This window comes from Manis javanica, chromosome 4 (genome assembly GCF_040802235.1).
Source record: "Manis javanica isolate MJ-LG chromosome 4, MJ_LKY, whole genome shotgun sequence".
Lineage (NCBI taxonomy): Eukaryota > Metazoa > Chordata > Mammalia > Pholidota > Manidae > Manis > Manis javanica.
In genome coordinates this window covers 40,764,410-40,780,442 of record NC_133159.1, presented here as the reverse complement: position 1 = coordinate 40,780,442, position 16,033 = coordinate 40,764,410, and the positions used below count along the sequence as shown (strand labels likewise).

Here is a 16,033-nt window from a genome sequence, read left to right as displayed (position 1 = left end):
TCTTTTCTTTTCTGCCTGAACTCCATTGGGGATCTCATCTGGTTTCATGGCTTCACATATTATCTATATACTGATTTATATCTCTAGCCACATCTTTTTTCCTGAACTCTAGGCTTGTATATCCAACCACCTGCTGACATCTCAGTTGAGTATCTGGTAGACCCACCTGATGCAACATATCTAACACTGAACATACCATCTTCCTCTCCAGATGCTACTCTTGTGTCTTAATTCACATAATTGCATCTTTAACATTGGTAGGACCTAATACCATAGAACCAACCCCTATTCTTTCTTTTTCTCTTACTCTACCCCTAAGCTGTCAGGAAATCTTACCGACTCTGCCTTCAAATTATACCCTCAGCCAATCACTGTAGACTTCCTCTCTATCATTCCTCACTTCCTATAAATTGGCAAGTACTGTTGTTTTACCCCCATATGGATCCTGATTATCTGTTCCTCTTTATGCTCAGTCTTGTAGGGCCTTCATCATGTTTTACCTGGACTGTGATATTAAATTGCTTGCAGTCTCTTTACCTGCCAATTTGTCATCTGCATGACTGCCAGAATTGTCTTTCTTAACATTGGACCAGATTGTTAAACCAAAAATATAAGTCACTGGCCCTGTGCTCTGGATATATATATATATATATATATGTGTGTGTGTGTGTATGTTTATAATTTTTTTATTATTTGTATTATAATTTAATATACTGTTACATATTATCTGTATTATATGTATAAATATTGATGGTCTTCTATTTACTGTGTCACAGATATATATCTGAAAGTAAAGTCATCTGTCCTCTGAAATATAAAACAATACTGCACATCTCTATCTCTGTTAATATGGTACCATCTACTCAGTTATCCAAGCAGAGACCTGGAAGTCATCCTAGGTTGCTTCCCTACCCTCCCACCCCAGAGCTTCTGGGACATTTCAGAGGCTTACAGATTGCCCGCTGAAGAAATGAATGATTTGTCTAGAATCTGCTACATTGTCATAAGATTTTGAAGTGAATGGAAACATAAATAGCCTAGAGAGGGGTTGTTATGATTAGGGCATAGGTACTTGAGTACAACTACCAGAACTTGCTCAGATAAAATTTCTTAGGTTTTCTTAGTCTGAGTTCCCTAAACTAAAAATCGAGGTTAATTATTGTACTTCATGGGTCTGTTGGGTAGATTAAATGAGGTAATTTAGGTCAAAGTATTTATTGTGTTATGTATCACAGTAAATGATGGCTGCTGTCACTAGTACTCCTCCTTCTCCTACTACTTCTTTTTAATGTGTGATTCCTAAGTATAGGCTAATATTACTTGTAATTTACCAAGTGAAATAAGAACAATGGGGAGAGAAACAGAGGGAGAGAACGTGTGTGCATGTATGTATAAGTACTGCCAACTGTTTTTTCCTGGGAAGAATTATTTTAATCTAAGATGGTTTTCTCTTCTTTTTTTGCCTTTAAAGTCCTTTTGTTTGTGAAATGAAAGATGGACTTTTTTAGTTCTTATTGTTAATTTGTTTCCCCCTTACTTATGTATGTATATAGGTTCTTAATATATTTATTTAGTTTACTCATTCACAATATCCCAACATCTGGAAATCACTGAGCCTCAGAGAGGTGGCATTACATAGCCAAGTCACTAACATTTGCCTGCTTTACTCATGCCCCTATATCCCTGTCCTTTTTTCACCAGGAAATTTAGTGTTCAATCAGCAAAAACATTAATCTCACAGAATAAGAAAAGTATAGGCTTTCAAAATAAATTAAAAACACAAAGGTACATTTTTACTCTTGAAAGTTAAATGATAAATCATTCCACTCCTGCCTCTAAAGCATAGTAGTTAGGATAGAGACAGAAGGACATTAAAGATTTTTGATATTTTGTCTCACACTGGGGTCTTTTCTTTTTATTATTAAGGTATCATTGATACACAGTCTTATGCTCAGGTTTCACATGAGCAACATTGTGGTTACTACATTCACCCATATTATCAAATCCCCCCACAAACCTCATTGCAGTCGTTGTCCATCAGCATAATAAGATGCTATAGAGTCACTACTTGTATTCTCTGTGCTATACTGCCTTCCCTATGCCCCCCCATATTATGTATGCTGATCATAATACCCCTTAATCCCCTTCTCCCTCCCTCCCCACCCACCCTCTTCAACCCCTTTCCCTCTGGTAACTGCTAGTCCATTCTTGGGTTCTGTGAGTCTACTGCGGTTTTGTTCCTTCAGTTTTGCTTTGTTGTTATACTCACACTGGGGTCTTTTTAACATTTGCTCCTGGTAGACACATTGCAGACTAAGAAAGAAAACTTAAGAAAGCAAATTCAGGTAACTTGGTCTCTACACACACTTTATTTTGACTTGTAAAAGTTTTTTCCACTTCATCTTAAATGAGATTAGTTCTATGCTAGAAAATTGTTTGCAAGGAAAATTTTACTAACTCCTGACTTAGAAAATGTAGAATCTTTTCAACTCTTAATTAAAGCTTTATAAAAACATCCTGCAGATGTAGAAGGGAGCTTGTGGCCTCCCCAGAGCATCTTTGCTCTAGTAGTACTAAAGTGCCAAGTAGTTCTTAATTTTTACAGGCAATGACTTAAGCTAAGCATGCAGATTTTATGTTTTATTATTCTTAACCTGTGCTTTCTTTCATGTTTCTTCTCTAATTTTCTCCATTTTCGCAAACCACAGGCCTGTCCACAGGACTGTCTCTTCGAGTACACTTAATTTTTTAATGGAGAAATGTGTATTTATGAGCAGCTTCTATTTGTATATTTGTGTATAGTATGTGTATGTCTCACTCTTTTTCTACGTCCTTTCGTTCCACAAGTAAAAGAAAGTGAAACTTTTTGTAAAGTCATCTTTGCCTCTTGCACATAAACATAGGTGTTGCTTCTCCTCCCATTCCACAAAAGCACTAGGTTTGCTGTCTTTGAACTTGAACACAAACTGTGTAGCCATTGTGTACATGTATATCTCACAGTTATATTATGAGGTCCTTGAAGGTTGGTATTATCCCTGCCAAATCCCTAGTACCTATCCTTGATCATAATAGATGCTTAGTAAGTATGAGTGGACGAATGAGTGTTAATGAGTGAATGAATTGGAGACCAGCTTGAGAGATAGATCCTTTATTAATGACCAACCTCTGTACCTCAAATTATTCATGAGTATCTCCTGAAGGTTTTCTGTGAGCTTGAATTTGATTATCTTATGGGTTATAAATAGGCATAGGGTAAAAAGTTTCTTCCTGCTCCCAGGATTCTCTGCTGGGCAGCTGTTCCTTAGGGATGGTGAACCTAAAACTGGTTTCCTTTGTTTGTTGTTGGTCAGTGGTTGTGCTAAGAAATGATACCTGTTTGGATGACCCTTACTGAACAGATGGTTTTTGTCCCCATTTTTTTCCCCAATATTTTCAACAAATGTGTCATCTATTTACCAGAGCTTATTCAAGGCATTGAATATAAAATAGTTAAAATGAAGTTCCTGTCTTTGTAGAGCTTATAGGGGAAAGATAGGCAATAAAGAAATACATAATATGTCAGGTATGATGAATATTGTTAATTAAAAGCAAGGCAAGGGGATAACAAGTGACATGCCTAAAAGGTAGCTTTATCATTCACACCTCACAAAAAAGCATATCAGAAGAGTATCATCTCAAATATGTAAGAAAAAAATACCAGGAAAAAATGCTGTTAAGAAAGTATGTTAAATATTGGTTAAGGGTTATTTCTGATGAGATTATAGATGGTTTTATAAATTGTGCTTTCATATATTTTTCCAGCATGTTCATTACCTTTATTTGTTTTTATTTTTATTATTTATTTATTTATTTGTTTAATATTGGTATCATTAATCCACAATTACATGAAGAACATTATGTTTACTAGGCACCCCCCTTCACCAAGTCCCCTCACATACCCCTTCACAGTCATTGTCCATCAGCATAGTAAGATGCTGTAAAATTACTACTTGTCTTCTCTGTGTTATAGAGCCCACCCTGTACCCACCCCTCACATTATACATGCTAATTGTAATGCCCCCTTTCTTTTTCCCTGCCCTTTTCCCACCCTTTCCACCCATCCTCCCCAGACCCTTTCTCTTTGGTAACTGTTAGTCCATTTGTGGGTTCTGTGATTCTGCTGCTCTTTTGTTCTTTCAGTTCTGCTTTGTTCTTATACTTCACATATGAGTGAAATCATTTGGTACTTGTCTTTCTCCACCTGGTTTATTTCACTGAGCATAATACCCTCTAGCTCCATCCATGTTGTTGCAAATGGTAGGACTTGTTTTCTTCTTATGGCTGAATAGTATTCCATTGTGTATGTGTACCACATCTTCTTCATCCATTCATCTACTGATGGACACTTAGGTTGCTTCCATATCTTGGCTATTGTAAATAGTGCTGCGATAAACATAGGGGTGCATATGTCTTTTTGAATCTGAGAACTTGTATTCTTAGAGTAAATTCCTAGGAGTGGAATTCCTGGGTCAAATGGTATTTCTATTTTTAGTTTTTTGAGGAACCTCCATATTGCTTTCCACAATGGTTGAAGTAGTTTACATTCCCACCAGCAGTGTAGGAGGGTTCCCCTTCCTCCACATTCTTGTCAACATTTGTTGTTCCTAGTCTTTTCTATGTTGGCCATCCTAACTGGTGTGAATTAATATCTCATTGTGGTTTTAATTTGCATTTCCCTGATAATTAGCGATGTGGAGCATCTTTTCATGTGCCTGTTGGCCATATGAATTTCTTCTTTGGAGAATTGTCTGTTCATATCCTCTGCCCATTTTTTAATAGGGTTATTAGCTTTATTGGTGTTCAGGTGTTCACATATATTTCTTTATATATTTTGGATTGTCCTACCCTTTTTTTGCAGTTCTTTTTCCTTTGTTTCTTTCTGCTTTCCTATATCAAGCAGCAATTCCTATAAACTTTCTTTGACTTTATTCATAGGTATTATGCCTGAATGGTGAAGCCTCTCTCAAAATAGATCTGTTCATTCCAGGCAAAAGCATTAGTCTATGCATTATGATGAACAGATAACTTCATGCCTGTGGGTCAGTGATACGCAGTGGCTTTTGCTACTACTGTTCCTTCTGCCTGGAATAGTATTCTTTCCCCCACCTCCATCCATTTGGCAAACCCCATTCCTTATTTACCTAGTTCAAATGTAATGGCTTCTTTTTCTAATTTTCAGATTCTCTCAGTAGTGACTCCACTAAAGATTTTTCATACCTCTCCAATAGCTCATTTAAATTGTTTATTATTTTTATTTGCATGTCTCTCTCTAGACTGTGAGCTTCTGGTGGGTAGCAGCTGAATTAGATTTGGCATATCGTCAACAAATTTTTTTTATTTTGGATAAAACTTATTCCCTGTTTTTAAGGACCTTACAGTTTAATAAGAGTAATATACCAATCACAGATAACCACAGTACAAACTAGACTACAGCAGTGCCACAGAGAAGGAAGAAATCACATCTTGCTGTGGGAATTAAGGACACCTAGGTTATTCCAGGCTTTGTGGATGAGGTAACATTTAAAGTGGGCCTTAAAAGATGAGTGTGGAATGTGAAAATAATGGAGCCCATCCTTTTTTACTTCTTGATGTCTTTATTACAAATAGTTTAATTGCATGGGAGCAATATGTGTTTCAAAGCCTTAAACATTTTATATAGAATTTACCTGTTTTTGATCTTAAGTCATTCATCACTTGATTTATACAAAGAAATACATATTATAGAAATATCAATTTGCTTACTGTCTTTGTAGACTTGAGCCATAAATTCAAGAACTCATATTTGAGATTAGATATTTTCCATCTGTCTGGATGTTATCAATCAAAGAGAATGTGAAATTTGATGTCTTTCTGCCTTACCGCATTGATTTTCTTTATTCATTTTAGCCACAGACCCCTTTGCTTCTGTTTTTGGAAGTGAATCATTTGAAGATGGATTTGCTGACTTCAGCACATTGTCAAAGGTAATCTGCAGTGGTTAGCAGGGGGATAAAATACACTGTCTCTACCATAGAGGCAATCCTTCCTTTCAGCCATTTAATCCTCACAGACACTGCATCTTGATTTCAGTAAGTCATAGCAACTCTTAATTTCAGACAGAAATGAAAGAGAAGATGTAATTAAAGTAGACATATTTTTATACATAAAGACAATGGTGATGGTACTTATTTTCTGATAAGTTTGTCCAACAACTTCTTTTTAAGAGTCTAATGCCTTTTTAAACACGTTTCTTCCAATTGAACTACATTTTTTTCCCTGTTGACAGTCTGGGTCAGTAGCTGTAAAATCTGGGCATTCATTCCATCCTCTCCACACTGGTTATTTGGTTTTATGTTCTGAGGCCATTAGAGTCAGTATTAAGACAATTCATGTACATAGTCCGGCATTATATGCTCACTATCTATTTTCCAGTGTAGTTCAATTGGTTCAGGCCCAAAGAGTAAATTAGAGTATATGTCAAAATGTCTCTATCATTTGTTCTCAACTGGGTGTTATTTCCCCTCTTCCCCCACCCCCAGGAAACATTTAGCAGTGTCTAGAGACATTTTTGGTTGTCACAACTGGGGAAGGGGGCTATTCATATTTAGTGGACAGAGACCAGCGATAAAATCAACCATCCTACTGTCCACCTCCCCACGACACAGAATTCTATCCAAGCCAAAATGTCAGTAGTGCTACTATAGAGAAACATTAGCCTAAATAGATCTAAAATCATTTGATTCATTATAGAAAAGGGACTCTTGCATTATTCCACATATCAGAAAGGCAGGATTTATCATTCCATGGGCTCAGTTTGCTTTAAAAAATAAACTTTCAAATTGTCTTTAATGTTTTTCAAGATGCCACTTTCCTTGGCATTAGTATTACATCTTTCCTATATTTAAGTGCATTGGCGAGTGTGGAGTAAAAAAAAGTATTTTTTCTTTGATTACATTTGGATCAGATACTCATTTGAGGAAAGACATACAGTCCCTTTGAAATGGGTCTCAGGTGTTTTTTTAGTGCCTGAAGCTTGACAAAGCTTTAATCCAGAGTTGCCTTGTTTTGGTATGATCTGTTGTTCTTAGTAAGTAGTGATGTTAAAATCACTACTCAAAATAGAACAATTAAAAAAAAATTTCTTCCTTTTGGCTCTGATGAATGCAAAGACTAAAATGTCAGTGTGGTTTGGTGAATATAATATACATAACCGTGTATCAACATTTCTTTTCCAACAAAGGTCAACAATGAAGATCCTTTTAGTTCAGCAGCCTCATCGAGTTCTGTCAGCAATGTGGTCTTTACAAAAAATGTGCTTGAGGAAACAACAGTCAAAAGTGAAGATATGCCCCCAGCACTGCCACCAAAGACTGGAACACCTACGAGACCCTGTCCCCCCCCACCAGGTATGAAAGCTGGAATCTTTCCTAAATCCACTAGATGATTTTTATTTTGCTGAAAATATTGTGTAGACCTTATTTATAAACTTATATAAAGGGCCTTAAACAAATGAAAAAACATGGCAGAAGCCTGCTGCTGTCACCTGTTCTGACCTATTTTTTATGAAAATACAGAATTGTATTTTTTCTGTAAATGTAAAACTAGAGAATTACAGATATGTGCTTAAGAAGCTAGCATATGTAACTGTCATAAACTACTTTTCTGGCAAGAGCTTATTTATTTATGTTAAATTTTTTAAGAGCTAATTTATTTTCAAATCATTTTAGAAAGGCAGTGAAGGGAAAAATGAAAGTATTGATGAAATTTGTTCCTTTTTGGAAGCTTACTGATGACCATTTGAACAACAGTTTCCTGCATGTCAGTGTTTTAATTAATATCTGTATGAGAAGATTAAGTTGAAGTCCCCTTTCTTTGCAGCCAAATGTGAAGTCTTCCTTAAATCATTTAATGTGAAAATATATGGTCTCTTTGGTACCCAGAATTCAGCAATATGGTGATTTAAAAGAAAGTATTGTTTTTCTTTAAGGAAAATATAATTTTACTTCATGTGATAGGAGACTCCTTAACTTTAGAAATGTAATTTTTTTGGCCTAAGAATGAATTCTTAATATTTTTATTTATTTTTATATGTTTGTTTTTAGCGCTATACAGAGGAAAGTTTTTTTTGTTTTGTTTTTAATGAAGATAATAAGGTTCATGAGAAGTGGCCAAAAAGGCAAATCTTCTGTGTAGTTGTAATGCTTCTAGGCTGTTATGTGAGAGGATACATCTGGTACATTGTTGTTTTAATCATATATCTTTCATTGGTAAATTTTCAGCCACAGTAGTTGTAGATTATTATTCTTGCCATTTCATAATAATCTCCCTATGGTATTTCTTAGGCAGATTCTTTTTTTCTTCTTTGACTTAAAGATTTACATATACAATTGTTAATACTCAATTATCTGTTGAAAAATCAGGTAAACAAATCATGTGGTTTCTATGCTTTTAAGGGAATGTAGCCTGTAACATACATGGCTAGAGGGTAAGGTTGTCAATATATATTAAAAAACAAGAGCTAATTTGCTTATTTAAGTTTTACACCTATGTGATGCCAATAGTGAAGTTATTTTTAAAATCTGAAAGAATGTACTTAAATAAATTTAAGAATCTTCAGCAAAGTGAGTATATATCACTATAGAAAGATCAAGAAAAGAAGTGTGGTTTGCGCGAGAGCACTGGATTAGTTGCTTAAAGATTTGGGTTCTGGTTTCCTCTGACTAGCCCTGTGATCTTGAGTGTGTCATTTGCAGTGTCAGAGCCTCACCTGTCTGATGTGTTAGATGGTTGCAGTAATTCCAACTTTGCCTGCCTTCACAGGACTATTGGAAGGATCCATCGAAATATGAGATATGACATCTTTTGTAAGCTGCTACAGTGATAGAGAGAATCTGTTATGATTACCAGCTTACCACATTTTAGGAAAAAAATATGTATGAAGATATTTTAACATCTGTAGTTGTTCTTTTTCAAGAACTACTAAGTTTATGACTTTAAAATTAGAGAACTTGTTTGAAAATGGTGATGAGTTAATGAGCAACCATATGCTATTGTTTGGCCAAAGATTAGTTAATCAGCAACCATAAAGATTTAGGCCATGGGGTTCAAATTCTCTTTGTTCTTCAGTTTGAAATATTATAGATGGCAAAAAGTCAGTGGGGTTTGCCAAGGTAATTTTTAATGTTATGCTCCCAGTTGTTGTATAAAGGTCTGGAGAAAAATCATAAGAATATTGGTATTTTTCAAAGGTCATTCGCCCTTACTGCCGCTAGTGAATAACTGTATCAGGTGAGGGTTTAACAGCACAGGCCATTTCTGTCTTTATTCTTTGTTATTCTCCTGTTTTATCCTTTCCTCTCTCTCTTCTTGGGAACATGCTGCTTTGGGGAAGAAAGGGTTTATTCTATGGGCAAAAATGTGATTCCTGGCCCATCTCCTCCTTTCCCCTTTGCTGTGTTTTCATTTAGCTACATAGAGCTGGAATGCATTTGAGAGGTTGTGTGTGAAAAATTTGAGGGCAGACTCTTGGTGTGGCCATGTTAGACTGTATTAAGAATGTGTTTTAGGCACTCACCTACCCCCAGTTCTTTAATGCTTCCTGTGTTCATGTGCTTGTGTGTTTGTGTTTGCCATATTTGCTGGTTGAGTTAATTGTAATGATTTTGATCCAGGGAAAAGACCCATCAACAAATTGGAGGCTTCTGATCCCTTTAAACTGAATGATCCATTTCAGCCTTTCCCTGACAATGATAGCCCCAAAGAAAAAGATCCTGATATGTTTTGTGATCCATTCACTTCCACTTCTACTACTACCACTACCAGTAAAGAGGCTGACCCAAGCAATTTTGCTAACTTCAGTGCTGTAAGTACTGTGAATGGGCTGTTTGGGGGAATATCTTTCCATTTACAATTTGAAGAGTTTTCAGAGATTACTTTGGAGTCTGCCAAATTTGCTCATTTCAACTAAATTTACCAACATACTAAAAATGACCATTATTCTTTCCCCAACCAAAATCTCTGTTTGACTGTGTTTTGATGGTTCCAAAATTATTCCATTGCACAAATGATTTTAAAAGTTCTTGTGATAGATACCAGTTGTTTTACAAGCCTGCCTCTTAGTCTTGGGAAACAATATCAATAAAATCCTGCCAGTTATTAGTTTGCAAATTATAATTGATGGTGAGCTATTAGAGAGTCATCTGCTGTCTGCGCACTGGATGAGTAATGCCAATAATGAGCTTGTGTATTTGTAACTGTGAATGTGTGTTTGTGTATAAAGCTTTAATGATTTCTGATGACCAGTCAGCAATTATTATATGAGAGGCTAGGGCCAGGGATTTTTTGACTAGAAAGTAAAACTCTGGTTTTATCTAGTAGTGTTCTTAAAATGTAAATGTCAGTTTTATGAAATAAATAAAATTGTCAAGAGCTAAACAGCTCTAATTATTGGGAGGGCTCTAATTCACTAGCCTTCTGTATTCATTCTTCATTCTCCCAGATCAGACTCAAATAAAAATAAGCAGAAGAGTAAAAAAATGGAAGGAAGAACAGGGTAACCACCTATGAGGGCATCACTAAAGCAGTGCCATATAGTCTGTCATTATTCAGATAAAAACAAGGTTTTTTTTTTAAATAAAATTTTTAGAGTAGCTAACAGTTTCGTTTTCCAGGACTTCTTTCAGACAATGGCCTACATTATCACTGTCTATGGAATATTTCTTTACCTGTCACCTTGAGCCCTTGAGATGTTTTTGGAAATAGGAAATCTAGTGTTCAGGTGACCCCTAGAAAACTAATGTCTCCCTCAGTGTAGCATTAGATCACTCAGCCAGTCACTTTACCCCAGCAGCCATCTGTAGCTACACAGGAGATAGGCAGGAGTCTGCATGTACCTAAGGCAGACAGAATTAGACAGAGCTGCTCAGCTTTTGTATCTGCACTCGAAGTTTCAGTGGCTTCTTCTGAATGTGAAGGAACAGAATAGGAGTCAATATTTTAAATGGTGGAAAATGGAGAGGCAAAACTATACTAACTTAACTTCTATTAGATGGAATTTGTTTCAAGCATAGACTCCAGAATTACTCTTTTAGGACCTTACTATCCTCTTAATATAAAATAAATAACCTTCTGGCAGTTTGTGGCATTAAATATCTTCAGCATGATTTCAGCAAGCCAAAACCTGGTTGTAATGAGTCTCAAACAATAGCTGGGGCTTTTGCTTATTTCATACTTCAAAATTTTAATATAATATAAAACAGCTCATGCTAAAAATGACTTCCTTTTCTCATGAAAGATTTGTTAAGTTTCAAAGGCTCTCTAATTCCCTAGTAAAAAACTATGATTTTCAGAAAACCTGACACTTTCTGTCATTTCATCCTGTTGTGGTATTCATTTTATTACAGTATTCCTCTATATGACAAGACATGAAACCAAGTAGAATTTTTTTATTTAGTATCCTCCAAAGTTGCTGTTTGGGGTGGATACAAATAGTTGCCTGACCTAATAATTACCTGTGTTAAGGTTTTATTTAGACTGGATCAGAAAGTTCTCAGTGCCTGCCAAAGTCTCTATAATACATTTAAAAAGTGATTTGGTCCACATCTTGTTTAGTGTACCCGGTACTCTTATGTTATGTATAGAAAAATCAGTATATTCTTGGCTTCATAGTTCTTCTCTGAAGAACTACGGGCTAAGATAAGGTAGGACCTCACCAGTGGGAGTAAGTTAAAATGATTTATCATGAGAGGATACTCACTAAAGTTGAAGTAGTAAACATTTTACATTAGGTAAAAAGGCTAATATAATACTCTCCTATTTTAAGTGTAATTCACCTTAAGCATTTCTACTTTTTTTAATGATGTTTTAATGTTTTATAGACTTTCTATCTGTAGACTGCATTTGTTTGTTTATTTATTAATTAAGTATCATTGATATACAATCTTATAAAGGTTTCACATGAGCCACAATGTGGTTTCAACATTCACCCATATTATCTAGTCCCCCCACAACCCCATTGCAGTCACTGTCCATCAGCGAAGTAAGATGTTATAGAGCTTGCATTTATTTTTTAAATTAAACCACATTTAATAACTGGTAAAGCTAAACATGTTTTCGGGAAAAAAAATTGAGCGAGTGATATATATGACTATTCCCAGAGTTCTTCATGAAACAAGTAGTAATGTCCTTTGTAAAAACTGTTTTTCTTTTTATTTTTGTTTTACTCATGAATTTATTCATTTGTTCATTTGTCTTTTAAATGGCAGTATCCCTCTGAAGAAGATATGATTGAATGGGCCAAGAGGGAAAGTGAGAGAGAGGAAGAGCAGAGGCTTGCCCGACTGAATCAGCAAGAGCAAGAAGACTTAGAACTGGCTATTGCGCTCAGCAAATCTGAGATATCAGAAGCATGAAGACAATTCTCCTGTCCTTTGTCAACCATACAATACTCTTCTTCCTGAATACTGAAACTATTTACAAAGTGTATCAAAACTACCTATGAGCATGGGAATATAAAAGGTTTGAGATTCCTGTAAATGTGACAAAAGTTCTTTTTTACTCTATTTCAGATTTGTCTTTTTTGCCCCCACCACCACCTCGGCCCCCTTAAAAGCAGGACCCAGTCAGACCACGTCACCTAGGCCCCTGTTCTGGTGTGCATTACTGTGAGCTTTTGCCTGCCTGTGCTGCTTTCACATGTAAAGCTAGAGCACCCAAGCTTCTGCCCTCCAGAATATAGAGAGATAGGCTCACCCCATGATACCCTTATCCTGTAGTTACTCCGATGATAGCCAGTAGGGTTCTTAAAGTTTGCAGCAGAATTCTTCTGTGATTTGGATGTTTGAGGAAGGAGAATGGAAAGAACATCCTATTTCTTCTATGGAAGTGCAAAATTGGCTAAAGCGCATGTTTGTACTTCCTTATAATCAAAATACTGTTCAGTTTGTTTTTTATAGACAAGGTAAAATATTTTGCACAAATTGACTCCATTATTGAAAAAGGGATGCTTTAGACTGACCCATCATAGCTTCAGACTCAATCTTTTCCTAAATAAAAATATTAAAGCATCATGTGTGAAGAATATTTTAAAAAAACTTTTTCTGGATTTAAAGAATTTTAGATTAACAAATACCTCTCCATAATTTTAAGTGTGACACAGTGGAAAAAATTTATCATCTAAAACATACCTATCAGTATAAAGTAAGCAAAAATCTTAACATGGCAGCCAAGGTATTTTGCCTTTAGTTCATGATAGGTTTTCAGGTGTGTGGTTTTTTTGTTTTTTTTTGTACTTTTGCAGAAGAAACTTTAATGAGCTAGAACTGGAAGGTACTTCAATTTTTTGTATATGTATTTTTTTCCTTGTTTTCTTTAATGAAAGCTCAATTACTTGAAATGTAAAAACTTCCACTGAATATAAATGAAAAAAATGACTTGTTAAATCATATTACTGCTTTTTATCCATCTTTATGGTTTAAAATAGTTTTTTCTGTTGATATTTTTCACCTATAAAATTGGCAGGTTAGCAAAAAAGAATCTTGTCTTTTTAACTAGGAGGGGAGAGACGTGCCAAATTGTCAAAGCTCTTCATGTATTGAAAGCCTGTCTCCTATAAAACTGACCCAGCAGACAGTTTGAAATAGACTGTGAAGCAGGCTATAAACTGTAATCTTCATTTTTTTAAACATCAGTTACTGACTTAGATAATGTACTAAATACCAAGATAAAGAAAAATACACCTATAACTAATTAAAAGTCTATGGTCACCAAGTCAAGCTGGTATTGATCTATGTTAATCAAAGTAATTTATTGCCTAGCCTATGAATAAATTCCAAAATATGTAATTCATTTCATCTTGAAATGGTGCTTTTTCCCCCCTCCACACACAATTGGATTGCTACAGTTTAAAACTGAAACCACTTTCTTGGACTGCTAACTTTTTTCTACTTTTATAAATTGAAACATTTCAGCATAAAAGTCATACATGTGAAGCAAAGGCTGAATAATAACCATAAGGCTTTCATTTTGATAAACTAATCCAGTGACCTAAGGATATTATTGCAAAAGTTGATGGAGAAGGTAGTGGGAGTTGTGATAAGTAGTGTTTTTTGGGTTTTTTTTTCTTCCCCTTATACATCAGGAAAAAGGTAAGTTGACTTGAACAACTTTCTTTTGCACTGGGAAAATGAGTGGATGTTGGAAATGCTTTTAAAGTTTTCTTTTTTTAATTAAAAAAATTCTAAAAATATTAAAAATCTGTAACTTATAAACACCGACTTTCAATGTAATAAGCATACCCCAGTTTTATATATGTTGAACTGGATTACATAGATTCTTACCTTTTGTTAAAATATGTACACTCAGTGGACCAATATAAAAGTATGTCTATATTATATAAATACATATATATCCATGCTCACTTGTGTAGGGTGAGTGTTGTAGAATCGTTTGTGATTATATTCTACATTGTTGACTCCGGCTCCAGAGCCTGTACTTGGAAAGGACAGATGAGTATTCCTGAGAGCTAAGTGGCACTACTTACTCAAATTCAACCATCTTCTACATATGGTAATTATGAGAACAATAAACTTTCAGTAATAGTAACGCATACTGTCTGTCTGTACATCCTATTTAAATGGAGTTTTGCACGGTTGTCTGTTATGTCCATGCTGTGTCTAAGGTGGAGCAGGTATGCAGTCAGCATAGATTAGTATGAGCATTTTGCTCATTTAATGAACTTAATACCAAACTCACAGGATTGTTTTGAAGGATTTGACTTTGACAGTGTTTTAATAGTTGTTTTAATTAAACAAATTCAGCAATTTTATTATTAATAATGAAAATAGTGACTGCACATTATATGTGAAGCACCATATTAAACACTGTGTGTTTCTTGTTTAATCTTCACAACAACCCCAAGTAGTACTATTACTGTTTTAGAAATGGGGAGACTGAGGCTCAAAAGAGTCAAAATAATGTACTTCAGATCATATAGTGGATGAGTGGATCAATAAATGGATCAGCCATCAATAAGTGGATGAGCCAGTAATTGAACTCTTGTCTCTCAGATTCTAAAACATGATCCTCTTTCTAGTTTGCCTTGCTATGTCTCATTGTGTGAAAAAAAATTGTTTATATGAAATGCTAGGAACAGGTCATGATAAATAGGAAACATGTATTAAGCTCCAGGCAGGATCCTTAATGCTTTACATATAGTAATTCATTAAATCCTCACAATTTTTACCCTGTATTTATAGATACTATTATTGTCTCCATTTTACAGTAGAGGTGCCGTAATTACACAGCTACAGTTGTCATACAGCCAGTAAGTGGCAGAGCTGTAATTTGAATCCAGGTAACTGGCCCCAGAGTTTAACCATCAGTCTCTATTCCTGTTCAAGGTGAGAAGCCAGAGAAGAAATATGATAAATAGAATAATCCATGTAGTCTCTGCTCTTGCAGATTAATGAAATAGACCTCCTACATAGCACGTGGCATCTTTTTTCCTTTTGCTTTTTAACTGAAGTATCATTGATATATAATCTTATATTGGTTTCAAGCATACTGCACATGGCATCTTATAAAACATTTTTCACCTCATTCTATTTAATTCTTAAGATTTAGAGTAGTTTCTGACACATGCAAGCACTCAACCATTGTTAGTTATTAATATTATCTTAAGTGATAAATACGTGTATAGGGGCAATGGCCAACTTTGCTTTTATTAAAGAAAAGCTGATTATAAAACCATAAAGGTAGCAAAAATGAAAAATAATCTATCAGTGCTAGCAGCACTCTGGAACGAATCCACAATAAGGTAGGCAAAGAGCAGATTTTGAAGAGTTTGCCACACAAAGGTATGGGGCATTCTAGGGAGAGGCCACAAGTACGTGGAAGACAAGGGGTTAGGACGCTGTATAGTGCGCAAGCAAGCAGCGAGGACCGAAGTAGTTTGTTGGGACTAGACTTTAGGGCTGTCGGCCAAAGAATGAGATGGCTGTGTTTGTGTGTAAGACAG

The 16,033-nt window shown here is 35.3% G+C and overlaps 1 protein-coding gene across 3 annotated transcripts in view; it reads left to right on the top strand.

The window, feature by feature from the left end:
* EPS15 (epidermal growth factor receptor pathway substrate 15) overlaps positions 1-14,623 on the top strand; it is a 163,027-nt gene extending 148,404 nt beyond the window's left edge. For 2 of the 3 annotated variants that reach the window (XM_073233918.1, XM_037021845.2), the window contains 4 exons: positions 5,926-6,002; positions 7,259-7,424; positions 9,690-9,880; positions 12,282-14,623. In XM_073233918.1, coding sequence (XP_073090019.1) covers positions 5,926-6,002; positions 7,259-7,424; positions 9,690-9,880; positions 12,282-12,428 — 581 coding nt within the window. In that variant the 3' untranslated portion in view covers positions 12,429-14,623. The remainder of the gene's footprint in view (positions 1-5,925; positions 6,003-7,258; positions 7,425-9,689; positions 9,881-12,281) is intronic. The other variant, XM_037021847.2, reaches the window with a different exon arrangement.
* Positions 14,624-16,033: the final 1,410 nt, after the last annotated feature.